At 42.9% G+C, this 23,825-nt stretch overlaps 1 protein-coding gene across 3 annotated transcripts in view; it reads right to left on the reverse strand.

Annotated features, from left to right (window-relative positions):
• Nucleotides 1-3,174: 3,174 nt before the first annotated feature.
• dop1b (DOP1 leucine zipper like protein B) overlaps nucleotides 3,175-23,825 on the reverse strand; it is a 176,303-nt gene continuing 155,652 nt past the window's right edge. For all 3 annotated transcript variants that reach the window (XM_072513343.1, XM_072513341.1, XM_072513342.1), the window contains exons 33-37: nucleotides 19,600-19,736; nucleotides 14,858-14,907; nucleotides 7,730-7,879; nucleotides 6,288-6,417; nucleotides 3,175-4,283 (exon numbers count right to left, since the gene is read on the reverse strand). In XM_072513343.1, the coding sequence (XP_072369444.1) occupies nucleotides 4,005-4,283; nucleotides 6,288-6,417; nucleotides 7,730-7,879; nucleotides 14,858-14,907; nucleotides 19,600-19,736 (746 nt within the window). In that variant the 3' untranslated portion in view covers nucleotides 3,175-4,004. The remainder of the gene's footprint in view (nucleotides 4,284-6,287; nucleotides 6,418-7,729; nucleotides 7,880-14,857; nucleotides 14,908-19,599; nucleotides 19,737-23,825) is intronic.

The following is a 23,825-nucleotide window of genomic DNA, read 5'->3' on the forward strand; positions in this document are numbered from 1 at the left end:
GAGATTTTCCTTAACCGTTAGCCAAAGATATTTCATGACCTCTTTATTGCGCGTTTGAGATTTGTCCTACTTTCCCGATATTCCTCCAAAGCTTCATCAGTTTTAAGTCGCCTAGATCTTATGTATGCTTCCTTTTTCATCTTAGCTAGCCTCACAACTCCACCCGTCATCCATGGTTCCCTAATCTTGCCATTTCTATCCCTCATTTTCACAGGGACACGTCTGTCCTGCACTCCAATCAACCTTTCCTTAAAAGACTCCCACATTTCAAATGTGGATTTACCCTTAAACAGCTGCTCCCAATCCACATTCCCCAGCTCCTGCTGTTGCTCGTTTTAGCCTTAGTTTAATTGCTCTTGTTCTATCACCTTTGCTCGAGTCGCCAGGTATCTTTCTGACACCGCCATGTGGTTCAAGTCCAAGTAATGATCAATAATCCAACACACCGCTTAGTAAGAGTTAAATCAACGCACATTTATTATATACAGTAATCAATACTTATACATTAATTCTACTTCTAAGCTACTTCCTACAACTAACAGGCCAATACTTAACTTTGGAAATGGCCCACCAGGTCAGGGAAACGAATGGCCTTTCGTATGGGTTCTGAGCCTGCGGGATTCAAAGCTGGTTCAGGTCAATAGTCAGGAGTGCCTATCTCGTAGCGAGCGTCGGAGTAAGACTTACTGTTTCTTGCGGTTGTTGTAGAGGGTCAGCAGAAGGGTCTCGAAGGGTGCGGAGAGGAGAAGGGGGGTCGATTTGAACTTGGCCCCTATTCTTATAGTCCCCAGGGGCCACGCCTCTCGGGGCGGACCTTGTACCTGGTTCCAAGTGATTGGACTTGGTCCCAATCACTTGGTTCGATATTCTCCAATGCTGGAGCGATTCCTTGATCGAGGGGTGGTCGTTTACCTCTCTTTGTGTAAGCTCCTGCTGGCGCCGAAAAGTCTGGGTCGGCTTTGTGTTACTAATTTGTAGCATATTGTTCCCGGGATTGCTACTTTATATGCAGATGGTTGATGTGTTGTTATGTTGATGGCTGCAGGTATCGATTCTGTCTGGTTTCCCCAGAGGCGAATACACTGTTTTACCTGCAGCTGTCTGTTTGAGTCCTGTTGGCTGATTTTCCCATCAGCCTCTTCCGTTCGCCATTTTAAATCGGGGTTTGGCCATTCTAATAGTGAGTTAGCCATTTTACAGGGCTACACTGCCGAATTTTGTTATACTTGGCCTTTCCCCAATTTAGCACTCTTCCTTTAGGACCACTCTTGTCTTTGTCCATGAGTATTCTAAAACTTAGGAATCGTGATCGCTATTCCCAAAGTAATCACCAACTGAAACTTCAACCAGCTGGCCGGGATCATTCCCCAATACCAGGTCCAGTATGGCCCCTTCCCAAGTTGGACTATTTACATACTGCTCTAAAAAAAAACTCTGCTGGATGCTCCTTACAAATTCTGCTCCATCTACGCCTCCAACACTACATGAGTCCCATTCAATGTTGGGGAAGTTAAAATCTCCCATCACGACCACCCTATTGCTCCTTCATTTTTCTATAATCGGTCTATATATTTGTACCTCTACTTCACGCTCGCTTTTGGGAGGCCTGTAGTAAAGTCCCAACAATGTTACTGCACCCTTCCTATTCTTAGCTCTACCCATATTGCCTCAGTGCTCGAATCCTCCATCGTGCCCTCCTTAATCATAGCTGTGATATCATCTCTGACCAGTAATGCAACTCCTCCACCCCTTTTACCTCCCTCTCTATCCTTCCTGAAGCATCTATACCCTGGGATATTTAGTTGCCAGTCTTGCCCTTCCCTCAACCAAGTCTCCATAATATCAATATCATATTCCCAGGTACTAATCCAAGCTGCCTTACCTGCTACACTTCTCGCATTAAAACAAATGCATCTCAGACCACCTGTCCCTTTGCGTTCATCATCTCTTCCCTGTCTACTCTTCCCCTTCGTCACATTGACTTTATCATCTAGTACCTTACTGGCTTTAGTTGCTGTCTCTTTACTGACCTCCCCCCTGCCACATTAGTTTAACACCTCCCCAACGGTGTTAGCAAAAGCACCCCCTAGGACATTGGTTCCAGTCCTGCCCAGGTGTGGACCATCTGATTTGTAATGGTCCCACTGCCCTCAGAACTGGTTCCAATGTCCAAAAATCTGGACCCCCTCCCTCCTGCACCATCTCTCAAGCCACATATTCATTCTGACTATTCTTGAATTTCTACTCTGACTGTCCCGTGGCACTGGTAGCAGTCCTGAGATTACTACCTTTGAGGTCCTACTTTTTAAACTCATCTCCTAACTCCTTAAATTCTGATTGTAGGACCTCATCCCGTTTTTTACCTATATCGTTGGTGCCTATATGCACCACGACAACTGGCTGTTCACCCTCCCCCTTCAGTATGTCTTGCAGCTGATCTGAGACATCCCTGACCTGTGCACCCGGGAGGCAACATACCATTCGGGAGTCTCGTTTTCGACCACAGAAACGCCTGTCTACTCCCCTTATGATTGAATCCCCTATGACTATAGCCCTGCCAGTCTTTTTCCCGCCCTTATGTTGTGAAATATTTGTCCAATACATGGAACATACTCGTGTCTTGTGGTTAATATTAAGATAAAAGAGCAACACTCTGAAGGACAATTCTGGGTTTAGAAGTTACCAGGCTGAGAAAGGAGAGAGGAAAAGAACAGAAGTAAACATTGGGGAGACAAAAATCATTTTGAACTGATTTCAGGAGAATCGAATGTCTACTTTAAGAACAGTGTAACATAAAACTGTGAAGTGTGTTTTTGGGCTAAAATAAATTCTGTCCTGTTGTTTAGAGAGTGAGTCTCCTACCAAGATAGTGTTTAGTCACAAGAGCTTTTAGTCTTTTGTTACAGTAAATGTCACAAAATATGAAATCTTGTCATGTCATTCTTTCAGCTATTAACTTTTCAAAAGAAATTCAAACTTCCAGTTTTCATGCAGATTGGTACAATTAACCTTTTACAAATGAACAGATTAACCCAACACGGACAGGGATGTGTGTGGACACTGTGAAAGCATTAAAGTATGCATGGCAACGATGGTAATTAAACCCATAAATGCAATATGATTATCTCCGGGTATGCACAACTCTGCGGTAGAAAAAACATTCATACCGTAATCCTGTATTGAGGTTCTGGATTTTATTTTAGTGACCAGGTTTCTATACTTGCGTGTACATTCACAGTATTAAGTTTGCAGATTGAAAATAAGGCTGTAAACATAAAGATCAATCCAGTTAAAGCAATAAGAGCATTCCCTTCTTCACACTAAGTTTACATTCTCATTGGGATAAATCGTGGGGGGTTTCTGTTCGGAGTAATTTTTTTAAAGCAGTTTTAGAGTCATTTAGATACAAAGGGAGTGCGCCATCTGAAAATAGATATTTATACACTATGTTTATATTTATATATACACACACACATACACACAAGTCAATATCTGAAAAAGCTACATCAGCTATTAGTATTAGATAAACTAATACAAATACTTTCCATTACAGGTAGCCCATTTTTCCAATAGAAGACCCATAACAGGAGAGAATAAAAGTTAGCTCTAAGGTTGCTGCTGGCCTTGATGAGAGGTGCTCTCAGCCCCTGGATTTGACTGGTGGTATTTAACAGCACAGAAACTAGACTTGTTCCAGTATATGCAGGATAATTAAAGGATTGGATTGGCCCCAGTAGGTGAACCATCACCAGTTTATTCCAAGCCATCAGAAATTAATACTGCCCTTCACCACAATCAAACCACTCAAAATGACAGTGCAAAAAACAATGGAGTTCCTAGATTTCACGTTTCAAAAATGCTTCACTGTGTCGGGACTCAGCTCCTACAAGACTGTTAAGACACCAGAAGGACAAAGCTTCTCGTATGGAGCTTGCATAACAACTTAGTTCAGTCAGTCGGCAACGATAGTTTTACTGCCATAATCAAGAGATATTCTATGGAGTTCAAAGTTCTATCACCATTTCCAAAAAGTCACGTGCAATATTTTCTTCTATTCTTCGTAAAACGGCATCACCATCCGTGGCCGGTTCAATTAGAGGGATTGGGTCATTCAGACCACGTGCATTTAGTTCTCCAGGGGATCCATTTGGTTGAGTTTTGAAGATGCAGCTCAGTATTCTGAAGAAGTGTGCAAGCGTATGTATGCTGGACACGGATTGTCGGGTCAAGAGAGGAAATTCATACACATCGCTGGGTGTGATTTCTTCTGGGCAGTAAATTTCCTGCATTAAATGAGAAAATATCCCTTTTGTCACAATTACACATCATCTTCTGAACATAAGAGTAAACAGGCAGACAATTTCCAAGCAACGCAAACCTGTGGATGCCAGTAGTGAGGTGCCTATATAACTGATCTGCACTCATTCCCTTCCTTGTGAAAAAGCACCCTGCCTCCACCAATAAACCTAGCTGAGGCAACCAACTGTGGTGAACTTTCAGGCAGAAACTGGGAGTCCTGCCATAAGACAGCACGCTGTGGATATACCAACACTGCCTGGGAGACATACTTTCTGTATTTGCAGACAAATAAAATTTGCACAGTACGGATTATGATCACTGATTGAGAACAAAGTTTCATGGCCATTTATAATAGCATTGCTCACTAATTCCAGACAACCATACTGGTTGCCCCTGGATAGCTTTCACCATTGAACATGCACCACCAACTAAATTAAGCGAGCTGCAGTAACAAAAAGGGAAAGGTAGCTGGGCAAAACCTACAAAGAAATTAAATGAAGACACCAACAGCAGTAAGCACATTGGTGAAAACATGCGCTTCCCTGGAAAAATGACACAAAAAAGCTGGTTCAAAATGACTTGAAGGTGCAAGACCTAACCCTTTCAAACTAATTCTGAAATGCTCAGCCAAAACTCTAACCAAGGCGAATAATTTGAAAAAGCCTCCAATTCCTTTTAGTCACTGAGGTGTAATAATTAATAGCTTTCCTTACGTTACTTTAAATTTAGAACAGGCAATCCGATATGACTGGGGCAGAGTCAGACTGCAAATTGCCTTCAGTTCATGGCTGCACAAAGGAGGGAAGCTCAAAAAAAGATCAAGACTTTTACATGACTACATCCAATTGATCAAAAAACAATTGAAGCTTTTGCCTCCCAAAAAATGAGTCACGATATTGACCCAGTTTTGAGGGGAAAGGGGTGTTTATTTGTGGCACACCACTACGGAGAACACTTGCTGCACATGCACAATGCCAGTCTGCGGTGTCAGTGTCAACTGCTGCGTGAAAACTAAGCTGGCTTGACACAGACTATCAGTACTGTGAAGTCCCTAACCGACTGCAAGCTGTGCCCATTTCATCACCATTTATCAACTGTTCTCTCTGGAAAATATGCTGCTGACAATTTAATAAACGCTAAAGAAATATAATCAGGAAATTTCAGTAAATAAAATTCCCAACTTCCAATGAACTCAGACTGTGGAGAACGTATTTGGTAAAAATTAGTTTTAAAAGGTTTTTAACGGAAATAAAATTAAAGAATTGTTTTTTTTCTTTTTAAAAAAAATAAATTTAGAGTACCCAATTCATTTTTTTCAATTAAGGGCCAATTTAGCATGGCCAATCCACCTACACTGCACATCTTTGGGTTGTGGGGGCAAAACCCACGCAAACACGGGGAGAATGTGCAAACTCCACACGGACAGTGACCCAGAGCCGGGATCGAACCTGGGACCTCGGCACCATGAGGCAGCAGTGCTAACCACTGCACCGCCCCTGAAGAAATGTTTAACTCATGTAGGATTCAAAACAATGTCCCTGGGAATAAGAGTCTGATTAACATCCAACTGAGCTACCTGGGCGGCAAAGGGCTCCCTGCACAAAGCCTCAACAGGTTTGGGAAAAGAATGAATGAATTTGTTGTTTATTTTCATGGTCTGCTTTATTATGGACTATGGCAAGTTAACTGGTATTGTGCAGTCGGTCTGATCCCTCTATAGATGCAACCATTTTTATTTAGCCTTGATAACATTGCAGAGCTTTAATAATAAATGAATTGCCAATCACAGCATTTAATACAATTTGATGGTGATGTAAATAGGCAGCTTCGGTAAACCAGATTTCACATAGTAATAATTCATTCTGCCACCTCATCAGGAACAGTTGCGCAGATACAGCAGTGGCCAGAGTGTTGAATGCACGGGCTTGACTGTTCTTGCTACACTTTCGGTCAGCGGCAGGAGTTACAGTAAGAGGAAGAACATTTACCCCATTTCTTTGATCCAGAATATCTAGAATCCGTACAGCATATGGTTTATATGCCTGGAACACATCCACAACATCCAGTTGTGGGTTGCAATCTTCAGCATCCACCTCAGGAACAAAAGCCCACCTGTACCTAAAACAAAAATCGGCAAGATTTTTAGTATCTACTTTGGCAAAATTGATACAACTTGCCGTGAAAAGGAATCAATCCAGTGAAAAGGGATTGGGTCCACGCAGAAAACAGTCAACAGTGTGGAAATAGAACTATGGCATAAAATTAGGGATTTAATTGCAACCAACCTGGGAGGGAGGGAGGGAGGCGGAGAGAGAGGGAGGGTGGAGAGGTTCTGTCTCCAATTTTCTGAGAGCTACTGTTTCCTCAGAAATTGAGATCCAAAATGCAAAAACAGGTAGAAAATGTGGTATAGAGAAGCAAACAAATAAATGCAAAAGTAATAGGAGCAGTCCATAAAAACCTCGAGTGTGCTCCATCATTCAATAAGATCATTGCGGAACTTCTACATCAACTTTATTTCTGAGTCCCCAAATGTGTATTATGTCTGAACCTATATATCTGTTTATAGATAACCAAAATTACAAATTATTGGAGTACCTTGTTTGTGGGAGACTGGCAGGAATGAAGGAGTGAGGACAGGTGATTAGAGGTCAAATTTTAGACTGCTCTGAAGAGGGCATTAAGGCAGCGAACTCAGCAGTAACACCAGCTTCAGCAGTAAGTGTTCACTGGTCATTGATGGAGAACAACGAAGTCACTAAGAATGGCAATATCACCAAGAATTAACATTGGTGTTTAGCACTGGAGAAAGGGTGGGGTCAGGCTTGTCTGTGATGATGCTTGCGGTTGAATAGCCTGTTAGTACCCACTGCCAAGGCTCAAACATGCAAAGTGGCCAATTGGATGAGGTACCAGGGAAATGCAGGCATCCACAGACAGGAGTCCAGAAAATAGTCTACAACAGGATCCATGGCTCCACTCAACATTGGGTAAGTCAGCCTGGAGAAACAGAGATGGAGATAACTGTCCTTTATCAACTTACAAATTATATTTCTAGATTGGGCTCCGAACAAAAGGATCACCACCAGGACTTCCCCCTCTAACTACAATAGAATACTCCAGTACTAAGTACTGGAAAAAAATACCTGGTTCTGCACCTTAAGTGCTGTAAGCTTCAGGGTTGTGGACTGGGTGCGGGAAGGTGGGATTATAAAGGGCACCTGGGGGTCCTTGGGCTGGCATTGACAAGATGGACCGAATGGCCTCCTTCCATGCTGTAACATTTCTATAGTTCTGATACTGATCAAATGCACATTAAGAAATCTCTGGAATATTAAGGGAATGGTGCACATAAACAAAATAAAGTTTGCAGCATTTTTGATAGTCCCAAGGGTGTTGAGAATTCATACATCCCACTCTGTAGACTTACATTTGGAACAATGGCATCGCTTCATTGGGAAAACAGAGGGCTGTATCCAAAAATTTACAAGCAGACAAAAACATGTCGAGATCATTCTGCTCCATGTCTAACAACAGTGATCCATTTCCATTGTTAACCGTAGATCTTTGACCAGCTTTGCTGAAAAACAGAAGTCAGTTGCATTATCACTGAATGCAGAGTGCAGTCAAATTCCTGAATTTAAACACAAAAGCAATTTCCCCCTGCATTGCATGGAATTTTCTTCTGGCTCCTTGCTAAGTTAACGGTTGAAGACCAACATGCAGGCCCTGGCACCTCGCCAAAGGGGCCATTGTGCAAGTGCATAATCTTACCAGAGTGCTGGTCAGCACTCAACTATGAGGCTGACCCAGACTCACCATTCTCATGACACCAGCATTTTTTGTCAAGTTCAACATCCCCTTTTGATTAGGCTGGCGCCTAATGTTGAGTTTTTGCTATTTTAAAATAGAATCAGCTGATCAGCAAACCTTGAAAGAAACCGACTCACGAATTGCCTCAGTTACTATTCTAAATCTTCTTGCATATCAATCCATACGTTTGACTGCATCAGTCTCCTCACCACTGGGAACCTGTAACCTCTCGATTATACTGCAACAAATCACATGAGGTAGCACCTGTATCAGGACTTCCTTACTTGACAGCAAACATGGCCTTTTGAGATATGTTTACCATGTTTCCTGAGCCCAACTGCAGTTTTCATTCTTCTGACCCTGCTACAGTTGAAGTAGCTGATGTTATTTCAGCTGGCACAGGAACTTCACTTTCACTCCTGCTAGGTCCAATACTCCACCCGGAGCACCTTTTCCAAGTTAAACCACAACTGGCGTGCAAGTGAACAATGATACAAACTGGCAAAAGAAAAGAAAACTCAAGACAGATATGAAAGAGGACTTGTTTGTATGATGCACGCCAACCTGCACCATTGTTGTTGAACTAACTTTATTGATAATATATTTTACTCACATGAACCCACATCTGCAATGCATCTGAAGCCTATCCCAACAAGTCTTTAACATGCGCGATCGGACATTCAATCCCCAGGTCATGTGACTCCATATATAGTACAGGGGGTGTACCGTATAGTATCTAATACTGGAATCCACAACCACAATCAGCTGTCAAAGTAAAAACACTTCAAAGTTGTGATAGCGTGCCCCATTAAGCCGGGGAGGGGGGGGGGGGAGGAGGAGAAGACGAAGAGTCACTGGGGGGTCATATGACCCAATCAGTCATAAAAGTCCTAGCATTTGCAGTGCAGAAGGTGGTCATTCGGCCCATCGAGTCTGCCCCAGTCCTGGGACAGAGCACTCTTTAAAGCCCATACCTATCCCCGTAACCCCACCAAACCTTTTGGACACTAAGGGGCAATTTATCATGGCCAATTCACCTAACCTGCACATCTTTGGACTGTGGGAGGAAATCCACGCAGACACGGGGAGAAAGTGCAAACTCCACACAGTCACCCGAGGCCGGAATTGAACCTGGGACCCTGGAGCTGTGAGGCAGCAGTGCTAACCACTGTGCTACCGTGCCGCCCTGTGCTGCCAACTCCCAGTCCTGTGTTACAATCTCAGTTAGTGTTACTATTGGATGGGAAGATTCCAGAATGGAACCATGGTTCAAAAGATCATAACTTTTCCTTTTTTTAAACAAAACGGGGAGGAACTGAGTCACAGGAATGTGATATGGTACGAATAAAGTAATGGCATGATGGGAAAATTGGTTAATGGGAAGACTGGTCAAAATGTTTGATACAATGTAAGAAAAGCTGACCTACTCATTCCAGTTCACCAGACCCCTGTAAGAAATGCTGCCCTAACCATTCCAGACCCCTGTAAGACTGATAAGGCCGACTCCGCATAACTTGAAGTCTGAATAAGATCAGAGAAGGTCAAGCCATTCCAAAATGCCTGACCTTGGCAACTCCTGATAAGACTAACTCGTCATAACCCAGGGCCGTATGAATAAGACAAGATAAGATCAGGAAGGAATAAGTCTCCTCCGACCTTTTAATGTTCCCTCCAAAGACAAGATAATGGTATGAGTGATGCGACAAAGAGCCCGAGAAGGTCAGCAAGGTTAGGTCTGTTTTATGATATTGCTTATGTTTGTACTTCTGATCGAATTCCTGACTAAGCTGTAGTCACGCAATCCTGATAATGATAATATATCAATATGGAGCTGTTTCTCCGTGAAAGCACGGACTTGGGAAGGAATCAGCAGTTGTACTAACTGCTCTCTGACCTCAAGTTTCAGCCATTACTGCATGCAGTCTCTTCGTAAATAAAGCCTTGTTATTTTGTCTTAACGAGCATGGTTGAATCTTTCTACTACAGTCCAGGAGCAGGAAAATATTGACTTCAACAGGATTGCCAATTAGTTTTTAAACAATAAGAAAGAAAAAACACATGAAAATTTTGATTATAATACAATATTCTTTTACTTCCCCCCCCCCCCCCTTGGGTTCAGATATGTATAGAGTTTTCAAAGATAACACCCCACTCTGATAACAAATGGCCAATTCCACTCAACCGATCTTCCATGGATTTCTTCACAATCACCCAGATAGTCGTCATGAGTGCTTCCAAACTCCACTCTCAAATTGGATTGGATTAGCTTATTGTCACGTGAAAATCATTTTTCTGCGAGCAGCTCAACAGATCATTAAGTACATGGGAAGCAAAGGGAATAAAAGAAAATACATAATAGGGCAACACAAGGTATACAATGTTAAACTTTAAAAGATTAGAACGAGTATAAGTTAAGTAAAAAGTGGATCTGTGAGGGAAGCTCGCAGAGTCGACTCGCTTTGGCACCTTCTTCTGGACATGTGAAGCTTTAAATTCTTCTCTCAAGCAATGCTTTCAACCAGCTGTTTTCATTAAGAATCACGCTCCAGGTTTTCCAACTATGCTGTCAAACAAAGTTTCCTCTTCACTGTTTTGATAAGGAATCCATTTCCAGGTTTTCCACCTCTTCTTCCAGGCTTCCTTTGTCTGAAATGCTTTTACACAAACTCCCGATATCCAGCCACTGATTTCTATCATAAGCTTTAATTTGGAGACTGTGTGTTGGTCGCATCAGTTTTCACCATTATGAATGGAAGTGCTTGAGACTATTTCAAGTTTGCTTTAAATGAGCATTGGTCTACAGCAATTCCACCTGTAGAAGTAGACCTCTTCACTGGTTTCAGTTGGCTGTTTCCTTTGTTTATCTTGCTTATGTTGCCTGGTCTGGAGGGTGTTAGCTATTCGGAGAGGCTGAATAGACTCGGACTGTTTTCATTAGAACAACAGAGGTTGAGGGGTGACCTGATAGAGGTCCACAAAATTATGAGGGACATGAATAGAGTAGATGGGCAGGCACTCTTTCCCAGGGTGGAGGTTTCAGTCACTAAGGAGCATAGGTTTAAGGTCCGTGGGGCAAAGTTTAGAGGAGATGTGCGAGGCAGGTTTTTTTACGCAGAGGGTGGTGAATGTCTGGAACGCGTTACCAGGGGAGGTTGTGGAAGCAGATACATCAACTGCGTTCAAAAGGCATCTCGACAAATACACGGATAGTATAGGTATAGAGGGATATGGAACTAGGAGGTGCTGAGGGTTTTGGCCAAGAGTGGTATCATGACCGATACAGGCTTGGAGGGCCGAAGGGCCTGTTCCTGTGCAGTATTGTTCTTTATTCTTTATGATACAACAGCTTTATCGGAATGACATTTGCTTGAGCACCTGTGTCATGCTGGAAATTTACCACGCTGGCAATTTTTAAACCAACTTTCCATTCATTTGTTTTTTGACTTTGTTGTTACTGCACCAATTAAAAGTGTAGTTTCAGTTTCTGTGTCATCATCTGCAATCATGTGCATTTTCTTCGATTTACACCTCAAAGTGATTTAGTTTATCTCAATTCTTGCATTGCTTTCCAGAGGCGGAACATCAACATTAGTGCTCTGTTCCGCATTAACTTCACTTAAATATTTTCACAGCGGTTTTGTTCTTTTTACCTTCAGGCTATGTATTTGTTTTCCCGTCGGCCCTGTTGCTGTTTAACTGCATCGAACTGTTTGACCATGTGTGGTTCATCATCTGTTTAATCTGGTATTTTGTTGTCTCACCGCTCTGCAGATAGTTATTGCTTTCTCCACTGTGAGTTCAACTCCTCTCAAAAGCTATTCATTCTCTCAGAGAATCATTTGCAATTCCACAAATTATTCCACCTTGGATGAATGATTCTTCGAGCTCTCCAAATTGACATAATTTAGCTTATTTTCTCAGCTCAGTTACGTACTGAATGATGTTGTCAGGGCCTTGGCATGCACGTAAAAAATAATCTTTTGTAAGCAATGTTTTTCTTAGGGCTGCAGGAATCTTCCAATTTTCCATTTTTTTCTTTCAAGGGAGTTTGTTTCTCATCACTTTCAAATGTGGATGTGTTTATAGACTTCGCCGGCTTCTTTGCCTCCTATGTGAAGAAAGATGGAAGACTGCACCTTTGGTTTTTTTTTATCATGCCCTTTGCTGCGATGTTCATCTTCAACCACTGCCCTCCAAACAGAGTTCTGTCGGTGGTTCCTGAACCTCCATTGTTGCACTTAGTTTACTTCTGGCCAATGTCTTGTTTTTATCATGCACGCCGACAGACATCTAATCTAACTTTACCAATAACAAATTTTCCCCAACATGAGCACACATCTGCAATGCATCTGAAGCTTTATCCTGACCATCTCTAACATGTGCTATCGGACCTTTAATCCCCAAGTCAGGTGACCCCATATGTAATACAGAGTGTACCTTATAATAACTAATACTAGAGCCCACAATCACAATCACCTATTATCATGACAACTTGATTTGAGATAGTTTGAGGATGGGACTAGGATACCGTAGGTTTCAAAGGATTGCTGACATGGATGGGCTGAATAATCTGTAACCTTTGCAATCTTGGTTCGATCATAACTATCATTCTGCTCGGTCTCATAAAACCTCTCCCTACCTCAATTGAGCCTAGATTTTACTGACACCGTTATTTTACTGCTGCCATTAACTAATTTAAAATGCATGCTTATCTGCTTAAATGGAATAATTTGGAGGGGGGTGGGATGTAGCCTCCGACCAGATCTGCCCAGAGACAAGCCCATGCGATTTCATACTAATTCTGCCTGGCAACAAACCCATGTGATCTGGTTGCCATGGGAACAGCGTGCCAAGTTAAGCCTGATTGAAAGTCAGGTGTCAGTTTTAACACCTTAACACAATGCAGAAGACACCGCTTCTTGTTGCTTTCACACCTACAGATTCGGTCTCACACAGAGGTATTGCTGGGTGTGCAAAGCAGAGAAGCTACATTGGAGAGACCAGGATGCTTGCCTATCAGAGTTGGTTTTCAGTTCAGAAAGAAGCTAACACAACTTTTGCCGGTTTGGGGTTTAAGAACCAAGGTCAACCTCACAGATGGAATTCAGGGTTTGTTACAATAAAAAAATCTTAAACCATAAAATTTTGTCACAAGACCCTTCGAGTTGCTCATTGGAAAACTCTTTTTCTCCATGGGGACTTTAACAGCGTAATCTTTCAAATACAATCCTTCAAATAAATGCCATGAATATATTGCTTTTAATTGAGAGGCATTAGTTTCTTCGTGCATCTTGTAATTTTGATAAATAGCTATAATTCTTGCCTTTAACGGCTCCAATTTTAGTCAGTGTAAAGATGGAACCTATTCTTGTCCTCATCATCTCTTGAACCTCAAATGAAGCTCCCGTGTATTCTCCAGGGTTTAAGCTCGCTAAAGGAAGTGCAATTTTCTCTTGCGTCAAGAACGCTCACTTTATACAATTAAGTCTGTCCTGCTTGCGAACACTGCTCCCATTTCTGGATGATCTTTTACCATCTCTAATACACCTGAACAAGGTACACAACAGAAATGTGTCAATTATAGACCACTTCCAGCCTAGCCTCCTTTTCACTGACACATTCTGCATCTTATTCTATTCCATTAATACCATCCCAGTACACCTCAACTGGACTTTGATCCCTTGTTCCATCCAAGCTCTGAATATGCTCATCTCCATCTCGTCCTGGGTTTCAGTCTTGTCAGTGTAGTGCTCTATCTCATTCTTTTCTAGAAATCAGAGTATCTGTTTTTGCATCAGGTCCTTGGCTCTTCTCAACCTTTGTGGAGCTTGAATTTCAACATTAGTTTTAACACAAATATTTTTAAACATTGTAGTTGGGCTGCTAGATGGCAAGCAAGAGGAACCTTGACTGATTTTCTCAACCCCCCCCCCCATGCTAGAACCTCTAACCCTGTCCCCAGGCGGCGAGTAGCTCAAGTGGTAGAGTGCTTGCTTCGCATGTGAGAGGTAGTGGGATCGATGCTCACATTCTCCACTTTGATTTTGGGCAGCAGTGTCAGGGGCCTAGGTTCAAATCAGCCTCGAGTCTGTATGGAGTTTGCACTTTCTCCTTGTGTCTGTGGGTTTCCACAGGTTTCCTCCCATAATCCAAAGATATGTAGGTTATGTGGATTGGCCATGCTAAACTGCCCCTTATGTCCAAGGATGCACAGGTTAGGTGGGGTTATGGGGATAGAGCTGGGGAGCAGGCCTAGGTAAGGCGCTCTTTCAGAGGGTCGATGCAGACTCGAGGGACCAAATGGCCTCCTTCCGGTGTAGGAATTCTATGGAGTTCTGTAGGTGAGATCAATGAACTCCAATGAAGACCACAATTAAACCTGCAGGGACCTTGCTAGTCTGTATGAATCAGCTAGTCACTGGATAATCGCACTGATGGAATCAAGGTACACGCAATTTATATTTGCGCCAAAAAGACTAAATTAGAAAAGCTCCCATCGTGGTTTATTGTATAAATAATCTGCACCCGAGACAAGTTAGAGCACAGAAAAAAAGAATGAATCTTGAATTTTTCTGATTTGTACAGCCTAAACAGGGCCGAGCATTTACTCACTGGGAAACCAGGATTGCAGCTCTGAGTTTAAAAAGTCAAATGAGGCAAACCTCAATCAGGTTTGCTGGGTTACCTATATGACCACAACCAAAATAGGTTGTCCTGGAGTGTGATTTCAAAACAAGAAACTTACTTCGAAACAATTTCAAGTAAATCCTCTTCCAGCTGCATGAAGACGTGAACCTAAAGATGACATTAGGAAGCAAAGTATCGGTATATTATTAGCATTGAAACAGTACATTAATTTCTATCGTTTATAAAGGATAGTTTTACCACAATAAGAATCTCTAAACATCTCTTCCATTAGGTTTTTAAATAACTTACAAATTGCATACCATTCAAGAGGCTGTTTAGCACAGGGCTAAATCGCTGGCTTTGAAAGCAGACCAAGGCAGGCCAGCAGCACGGTTCAATTCCCGTAACAGCCTCCCCGAACAGGCGCCGGAATGTGGCGACTAGGGGCTTTTCACAGTAACTTCATTTGAAGCCTGCTCGTGACAATAAGCGATTTTCATTTTCATTTCATTACAAAATGACACAAGCTCACTGAAAGATTTTAGAGGACATCTTATTTTAGGGCAGTACGGTAGCATTGTGGATAGCACAATTGTCTCACAGCTCCAGGGTCCCAGGTTCGATTCCGGCTTGGGTCACTGTCTGTGCGGAGTCTGCACGTTCTCCCCGTGTGTGCGTGGGTTTCCTCCGGGTGCTCCGGTTTCCTCCCACAGTCCAAAGATGTGCAGGTTAGGTGGATTGGCCATGATAAATTGCCCTTAGTGTTGGGTGGGGTTATTGGGTTATGGGGATAGGGTGGAGGTGTTGACCTTGGGTAGGGTGCTCTTTCCAAGAGCCGGTGCAGACTCGAAGGGCTGAATGGCCTCCTTCTGCACTGTAAATTCTATGATAATCTATTATTATTCTAGTTGGCTTGAATCAAGCAAACCTAATCAAATTCAGGGAGGGGTGTGTGTTGCATGGGGAACAAAACTGACCTGGAAACTGGGATATCTGCTGGAGCTACATGTCTGTTGTGCCATTTTTCAACAGTAGCATAGATTTACAGTGCAGGAGGAGGCCATTCGGCCCATCGAGCCCTTGGAAAAAGCACCCTACTTAAGCCCACACCTTGACCCTATCCCCGTAACCCAGTAACCCCCACCAAACCATTTTGGATATTAGGGGCAATTTAGCAAGGGCAATTTAGCAAGGCCAATCTACCGAACCTGCACATCTTTGGATTGTGGGAGGAAATCGGAGCATCCGGAGGAAACACACGCAGACACGGGGAGGACTCCGCACAGACAGTGACCCAAGCTGGGAATCGAACCTGGGACCCTGGCGCTGTGAAGCAACAGTGCTAACCACTGTGCTACCGTGCCGCCCGCAGCAGCTTTACTTATGAGGGGGGGAAAAAACTGATAGAAATTGGATTTTTTTTAATACACAGGTTAGGTTATCAAAAAGTCCCGAGGTCAGCTACAAAAACAAGCGATAAACATTGAAAAGAAAAAGGGAGACAACATGAACATTACATTGCTGCTGCCATTCTCTAAAAGACAGAACAGCATTGAAAATATGGCTCGAGATGAAAATTAGCCAACTTTCTTGCCATGGCTGGGAAATACTGAAAAGGGTGGAATGTATTTTTAATAGGCACTTGGCAGTCTTTTTAAAAAGCGTATCACTGCATCAGCTGGATATCGATCACATCTTCACACAGTCATGTATTGCACACCCAAGATTGGCTTACACTAGCCAGATTGAAAATTAAAGTCTGATTCACCAAATATAAAAGATTTTAATGATGCTCGTTGTTGAACTAGATCAGTTTTTGCATGTGGAATTGAGCCAATGGTACAAAAGCAGAACATTATATGTTCTTTCAGTGTTAAAAAATGTCTTTATCCTTAATAAATAGCAAAGTTGTTGAATTTCTGTTTTCCCAATTAAATGTAGCGTAAATAGGTTGAAATAATTGGGCAGCATACAAATAATAATAAATTTCACAAGAAAAAGTAGAGGGATTATCAACGTTATCAATATATTTTTAATGTGGAGATGCTGGCGTTGGACTGGGATGAGCACAGTAAGAAGTCTTACAACTACAGGCTAAAGTCCAACAGGTTTGTTTCAAATCACAAGCTTACGGAGCACTGCTCCTTCCTCATTGGATTGGATTGGATTGGATTTGTTTATTGTCACGTGTACCGAGGTACAGTGAAAAGTATTTTTCTGCGAGCAGCTCAACAGATCATTAAGTACATGAGAAGAAAAGGGAATAAAAGAAAATACAGAATAGGGCAACACAACATATACAATGTAACTACATAAGCACTGGCATCGGATGAAGCATACAGGGTGTAGTGTTAACGAGGTCAGTCCATAAGAGGGTCATTTAGGAGTCTGGTGACAGTGGGGAAGAAGCTGTTTTTGAGTCTGTTCATGCGTGTTCTCAGACCTCTGTATCTCCTGCCCGATGGAAGAAGTTGGAAGAGTGAGTAAACCGGGTGGGAGGGATCTTTGATTATGCTGCCCGCTTTCCCCAGGCAGCGGGAGGTGTAGATGGAGTCAATGGAAGGGAGGCAGGTTCGTGTGATGGACTGGGCGGTGTTCACGACTCTCTGAAGTTTCTTGCGGTCCTGGGCCGAGCAGTTGCCATACCAGGCTTGTCATGCAGCCCGATAGGATGCTTTCTATGGTGCATCTGTAAACGTTGGTAAGGGTGAATGTGGACATGCTGAATTTCCTTAGTTTCCTGAGGAAGTACAGGCGCTGTTGTGCTTTCTTGGTGGTAGCGTTGACGTGGGTGGACCAGGACAGATTTTTGGAGATGTGCACCCCTAGGAATTTGAAATGCTAACCATCTCCACCTCGGCCCCGTTGATGCTGACAGGGGTGTGTACAGTACTTTGCTTCCTGAAGTCAATTACCAGCTCTTTAGCTTTGCTGGCATTGAGGGAGAGATTGTTGTCGCTGCACCACTCCACTAGATTCTCTATCTCCCTCCTGTATTCGGACTCGTTGTTATTCGAGATCCGGCCCACTATGGTCGTATCGTCAGCAAACTTGTAGATGGAGTTGGAACCAAGTTTTGCCACGCAGTCGTGTGTGTACAGGGAGTAGAGTAGGGGGTTAAGTACGCAGCTTTGTGGGGCTCCGGTATTGAGGACTATTGTGGAAGAGGTGTTGTTCATTCTTACTGCATGTGGTCTGTTGGTCAGAAAATCGAGGATCCAGTTGCAGAGTGGGGAGCCAAGTCCTAGGTTTTGGAGCTTTGATACGAGCTTGGCTGGGATTATGGTGTTGAAGGTGGAGCTGTAGTCAATAAATGGGAGTCTGATGTAGGAGTCCTTGTTTTCGAGATGCTCTAGGGATGAGTGTAGGGCCAGGGAAATGGTATCTGGTGTGGACCAGTTGCAGCGGTATGCAAATTGCAGTGGATCAAGGCGTTCTGGGAGTATGGAGGTGATGCGCTTCATGATCAACCTCTCGAAGCACTTCATTACGACTGGAGTCAGGGCCACTGGTCGGTAGTCATTGAGGCACGTTGCCTGGTTCTTCTTTGGTGCTGGTATGATGGTGGTCTTCTTGAAGCAGGTGGGGACCTCGGAGTGGAGTAGGGACAGGTTAAAGATGTCCGCGAATACCTCTGCCAGCTGGTCCGCGCAGGCTCTGTGCACGACCAGGGATCCCGTCTGGGCCCGTCACCTTCCGAGGGTTCACTTTCAGGAAGGCCAATCTGACTTCGGAAGCTGTGATGGTGGGTATGGGTGAATTATGGGCTGCTGGGGCACTCGACAGCGGATTGTTGGTTACCTGCTCGAACCGAGCATAGAATGCATTGAGTTCATCGGCTGCCCCCAGAGATGCTGTTCGGCTTTGCTTTGTAGCCCGTTATGTTGTTTAGTCCTTGCCACAACCGCCGAGAGTCGGTCTGTGACTCTAGCTTGGTTTGATATTCTCTCTTGGCATCTCTGATGGCTTTGCGGAGGTTGTACCTGGATTTTTGGTATAGGTCAGGGTAGTCTGCCTTGAACGCCTCAGATCTGTCCTTCAGTAGGGAGTCAATCTCGCGATTGAGCCATGGTTTCCGGTTGGGGAACGCACGTACTGCTTTCTTTGGCACGCAGTCGTCCACACATTTGCTGATGAAGTCTGTGACGGTGGTGGCATACTCATTTAAGTTGGTCGCTGAGTTCTTAAATATGGACCAGTCCACTGTCTCTAAGCAGTCACGCAAGAGCTCTTCGGTCTCCTCGGACCAGCACTGCACAACCTTCTTAGCTGGATGAGGGTGAATGAGGAAGGAGCAGTGCTCCGAAAGCTAGGGATTTGAAACAAACCTGTTGGACTTTAACCTGGTGTTGTAAGACTTCTTACTGTAATATATTTTTAAGCAAGCTTTATTCTAATAGATTCTCGAGGGTTTTCCTCTGTAATTTTACTTAAGACTGTAAATTACCCCAAAGTTTATTACTATAGTAAGGAAATGTAATTAAAACAAAAATTCAGGAAATACTCAGTCAGGCAGACTGCAATTCCGAAGAGGTCATTCCGACCCTGAGACGTTAACTCTGTTTCTCTCTTACAGATGCTGCCTGCCCTGCCGAGTATTTCCACCATTATTTTGATTTTATTTCAGATTTATAGCATCCACAGCATTTTGCTTTTGTAAGGAAATGGAATAGTTTTGCATTACACGTCGACGTTCACTGCTTCTTTCAGAATCAGCCACAAATTTAGATGCAAGAAAGAAATACATTTTGACATTCCATCAGTTAACCACCACTGAATATATCTCACACTTGGGGATATAGCCACCAATGTGATACAGCAGTTATTCAAGCCCAAGCTATTGGACTAACTTTCTCTTACCAGCTCAGTCACCATGATAGGCCAGAGAGAAGTCAGATGTTGGGGAGATATTCTCATCAGCAACACTCTGAAGGTCAGAAACATTTGGGCCGTAACAACTGATGACATTCCCACACGAAGAGTTTCTGTCATGCGCTCTAAAAATAAACAGGATGATGAAATATTAGTCATGGTCTTACAGTGAATCATGCACTCATCAATTCAACTGTAGTCAGGAGGATCTCTACCAATGGCTTCTCTTTGACCGGGAATCTATTTTCAGTTCCATTCATCTACAAAAGGTGACCCATGGCAACATTATTTACAGCCACAAGACCGCGTCGACATGTTCACTGAAGGCACCCAGCTCTATTTCCCCACCACCTCTTTCAACCCTTCAGTGGCTCTGAGCTGTTGGATTGCTCCTGACATCCAGTCATCGATGAATTCAATTTTCTCCAGCTAAATAAAAGCTAGAATAAAACCATCATCATTGTCTCCAATCATCAACTGAGTACACTTGCCAATCCTTCAGCCACTATAAACAATTCCACAACCTTAGTGGCCAAGTCAAACTAGTTTCCAACCACATAATGCCACCACTACAAATAGTGTCTACTGCAATCTTCATAACACCGTTCACTTCTACACCTACCATAATCCATCTCTGCTGCTGAAATAGTCAACAATGTTTCGGCGACCTCCGTATTCGTCTATTCCAATGTTACTGTGACCAGTCCCCCATTTGCTAATGTCAGCTGAATCTAAAACTTTGCTGGCTTTATCCTGTACCGTTCTAGCTCATAACTCACCCCCTTCCTATGAACATACAAAAGAGGTGCACAAGTAGGCCACTCGGCCCCTCAAGCCCACTTCCTCATTCAATACAAAGAACAAAGAACAAAGAAATGTACAGCACAGGAACAGGCCCTTCGGCCCTCCAAGCCCGTGCCGACCATGCTGCCCGACTAAACTACAATCTTCTACACTTCCTGGGTCCGTATCCTTCTATTCCCATCCTATTCATATATTTGTCAAGATGCCCCTTAAATGTCCCTATCGTCCCTGCTTCCACCACCTCCGCCGGTAGCGAGTTCCAGGCACCCACTACCCTCTGCGTAAAAAACTTGCCTCGTACATCTACTCTAAACCTTGCCCCTCTCACCTTAAACCAATGCCCCCTAGTAATTGACCCCTCTACCCTGGGGAAAAGCCTCTGACTATCCACTCTGTCTATGCCCCTCATAATTTTGTATACCTCTATCAGGTCGCCCCTCAACCTCCTTCGTTCCAGTGAGAACAAACCGAGTTTATTCAATCGCTCCTCATAGCTAATGCCCTCCATACCAGGCAACATTCTGGTAAATCTCTTCTGCACCCTCTCTAAAGCCTCCACATCCTTCTGGTAGTGTGGCGACCAGAATTGAACACTATACTCCAAGTGTGGCCTAACTAAGGTTCTATACAGCTGCAACATGACTTGCCAATTCTTATACTCAATGCCCCGGCCAATGAAGGCAAGCATGCCGTATGCCTTCTTGACTACCTTCTCCACCTGTGTTGCCCCTTTCAATGACCTGTGGACCTGTACAGCTAGATATCTCTTTGACTTTCAATACTCTTGAGGGTTCTACCATTCACTGTATATTCCCTACCTGCATTAGCCCTTCCAAAATGCATTACCTCACATTTGTCCGGATTAAACTCCATCTGCCATCTCTCCGCCCAAGTCTCCAGACAATCTAAATCCTGCTGTATCCTCCGACAGTCCTTATCGCTATCCGCAATTCCACCAACCTTTGTGTCGTCTGCAAACTTACTAATCAGACCAGTTACATTTTCCTCCAAATCATTTATATATACTACAAAGAGCAAAGGTCCCAGCACTGATCCCTGTGGAACACCACTGGTCACAGCTCTCCAATTAGAAAAGCATCCCTCCATTGCTACTCTCTGCCTTCTATGGCCTAGCCAGTTCTGTATCCACCTTGCCAGCTCACCCCTGATCCAGTGTGACTTCACCTTTTGTACTAGTCTACCATGAGGGACCTTGTCAAAGGCCTTACTGAAGTCCATATAGACAACATCTACTGCCCTACCTGCATCAATCATCTTAGTGACCTCCTCGAAAAACTCTATCAAGTTAGTGAGACATGACCTCCCCTTCACAAAACCATGCTGCCTCTCACTAATACGTCCATTTGCTTCCAAATGGGAGTAGATCCTGTCTCGAAGAATTCTCTCCAGTAATTTCCCTACCACTGAAGTAAGGCTCACCGGCCTGTAGTTCCCGGGATTATCCTTGCTACCCTTCTTAAACAGAGGAACAACATTGGCTATTCTCCAGTCCTCCGGGACATCCCCTGAAGACAGCGAGGATCCAAAGATTTCTGTCAAGGATCCAAAGATTTCTGTCAAATAAGATAATGGCTGATCGGTTTGTATTTCTAATTCCACATTTCCATCTACCCCCAACAACTTTGATTCCTCCACATTAAAAGGGTTACATATATGTCAGATTATATTGAAAGTTAGGATGGAATGCATAAATCCAACTATTCCAATGCTGTTATCTTGCATACAAAGCAGTACAACACTAAACAAAGAACATTTTACGCCTTCCCTCACCCTTAACACACCTTCCCAGTCAAATGTCTTCATAAAGCTCTCTTACTGTCCACTGAGAAAATGATCCCTAGATTACCAAATGTTCAGTGTGCTGTGTAAGACAACTACTTTGAACACTTAGTGAATGGTCAGTAGTCTTGAGGATTTAAAAATTTGGTTTCTGGTCTCAAATATATCTTACAGGTACAATAAAACTGACTGGTTATAAAAAGTTAACTGTCAATTGGAAAACAACAAAACCATTTAATTTTTTTTTAAGTAACTGATGCAGACCCATTATTGATGTTCAATCTATCAGATGATAAATGGCCATACGTGAGGAACCCCATTTCAATTGTAGACTCGTTATGTAGCCTGATGTTCGTGAGGGAACTATGTTTAGGTGCCTGTTCCACCTATAGGTTACTTACCCTTTACACGGATGTAATCCAGTGGGGTCATTGAGAGGATCAGGGCTAATTAGAGGTAAAATAACTGATGGATCTGTGTGTCTATTCGGGACCCTGGATATCCGTTATCCCGTCTCAGTTCCCAAATAACAGAGGTCAAGTCTGTGCTTTTTGGCAAAGTTCACTTGTACTTTATTTGTCAGCTGTGCCACTGGTAAACTAATTTTCAATACAAAATTTAGAAAGTTTCCAACGAGCTCTGCAGCAAGCTAGTCAGATTGACTGTCTTTAGCGAATACAGCAGTTGAGTTTTCATTCAATTACAGATTGTAGTAATTCTTCAAATCATAATAGACTGAATAAAATAACTAAGTGATTTAAACAAAAGAAAGAAAGATGGCGATTAGCAAAAGCAAGCAACAAAGGAAATAGGTTTCAGAAATACAGATGGGTGATCCCAGGATGAGTTTTTCCATCCCGGTAAGTGATTCTTAAGGAGATTATTATCTTAAGATCTAGCCTTCTTTTTACTTCTGATTGGCTTTAACTAATTTATAATTTACTCAATTCAGCCAAAATGGCTGTCCATCAATTTAAGAGATACATGTATTTAAATGTATCGGTACAAATTTCCCATTCCATCGCTTGCCAATTTTCCAAATTATCCACACCTGCATCTAACATTAATTAGAGAAACACAAGTTTTCGTTAAGGCATTATCACCCTAGACTGGCTGTTATCATAGAAATGGAACTACTCGTACTGTACAACAATGGGACCTTTTAGCTAGTTGACGTCACTGACCTTGTAGCCTCAAGCAACTAGCTAATTCAAACCTAAGAAATTAAAGAAACTAAAGTGTATGATCTGGATTAACCCTTAGTGGATTCCAAGCTATTGTTGCACTCACGTAATGATTAATATCATTATAGTTAATTATTCTTAATGAGTTCTCATTTAACCCTTTTACCTCTATCATCTCCCCTTACTCTCATGGTTATAGCAGACTAGAAAAGTTAATTTCTATCAATAACCTAATCAAGTATTCTGTTTTCCAACATGAGGAATTTCCAAAAACAAAAGCTTTGCTGTTTGCCCAAAATATCACCCTGATCTATTTCCCTATTGTTTTCTCGGATTTCAACATTTACTGTTCCAGAAGCTCAGCAGTCCAAAGAGCTGAACGACCATTGCAATTCCATCCACCAGCACCTCGACAATCGTCACTTT

The sequence above is a fragment of the Scyliorhinus torazame genome, chromosome 8 (genome assembly GCF_047496885.1).
Source record: "Scyliorhinus torazame isolate Kashiwa2021f chromosome 8, sScyTor2.1, whole genome shotgun sequence".
In the NCBI taxonomy this organism is placed as follows: Eukaryota; Metazoa; Chordata; class Chondrichthyes; order Carcharhiniformes; family Scyliorhinidae; genus Scyliorhinus; species Scyliorhinus torazame.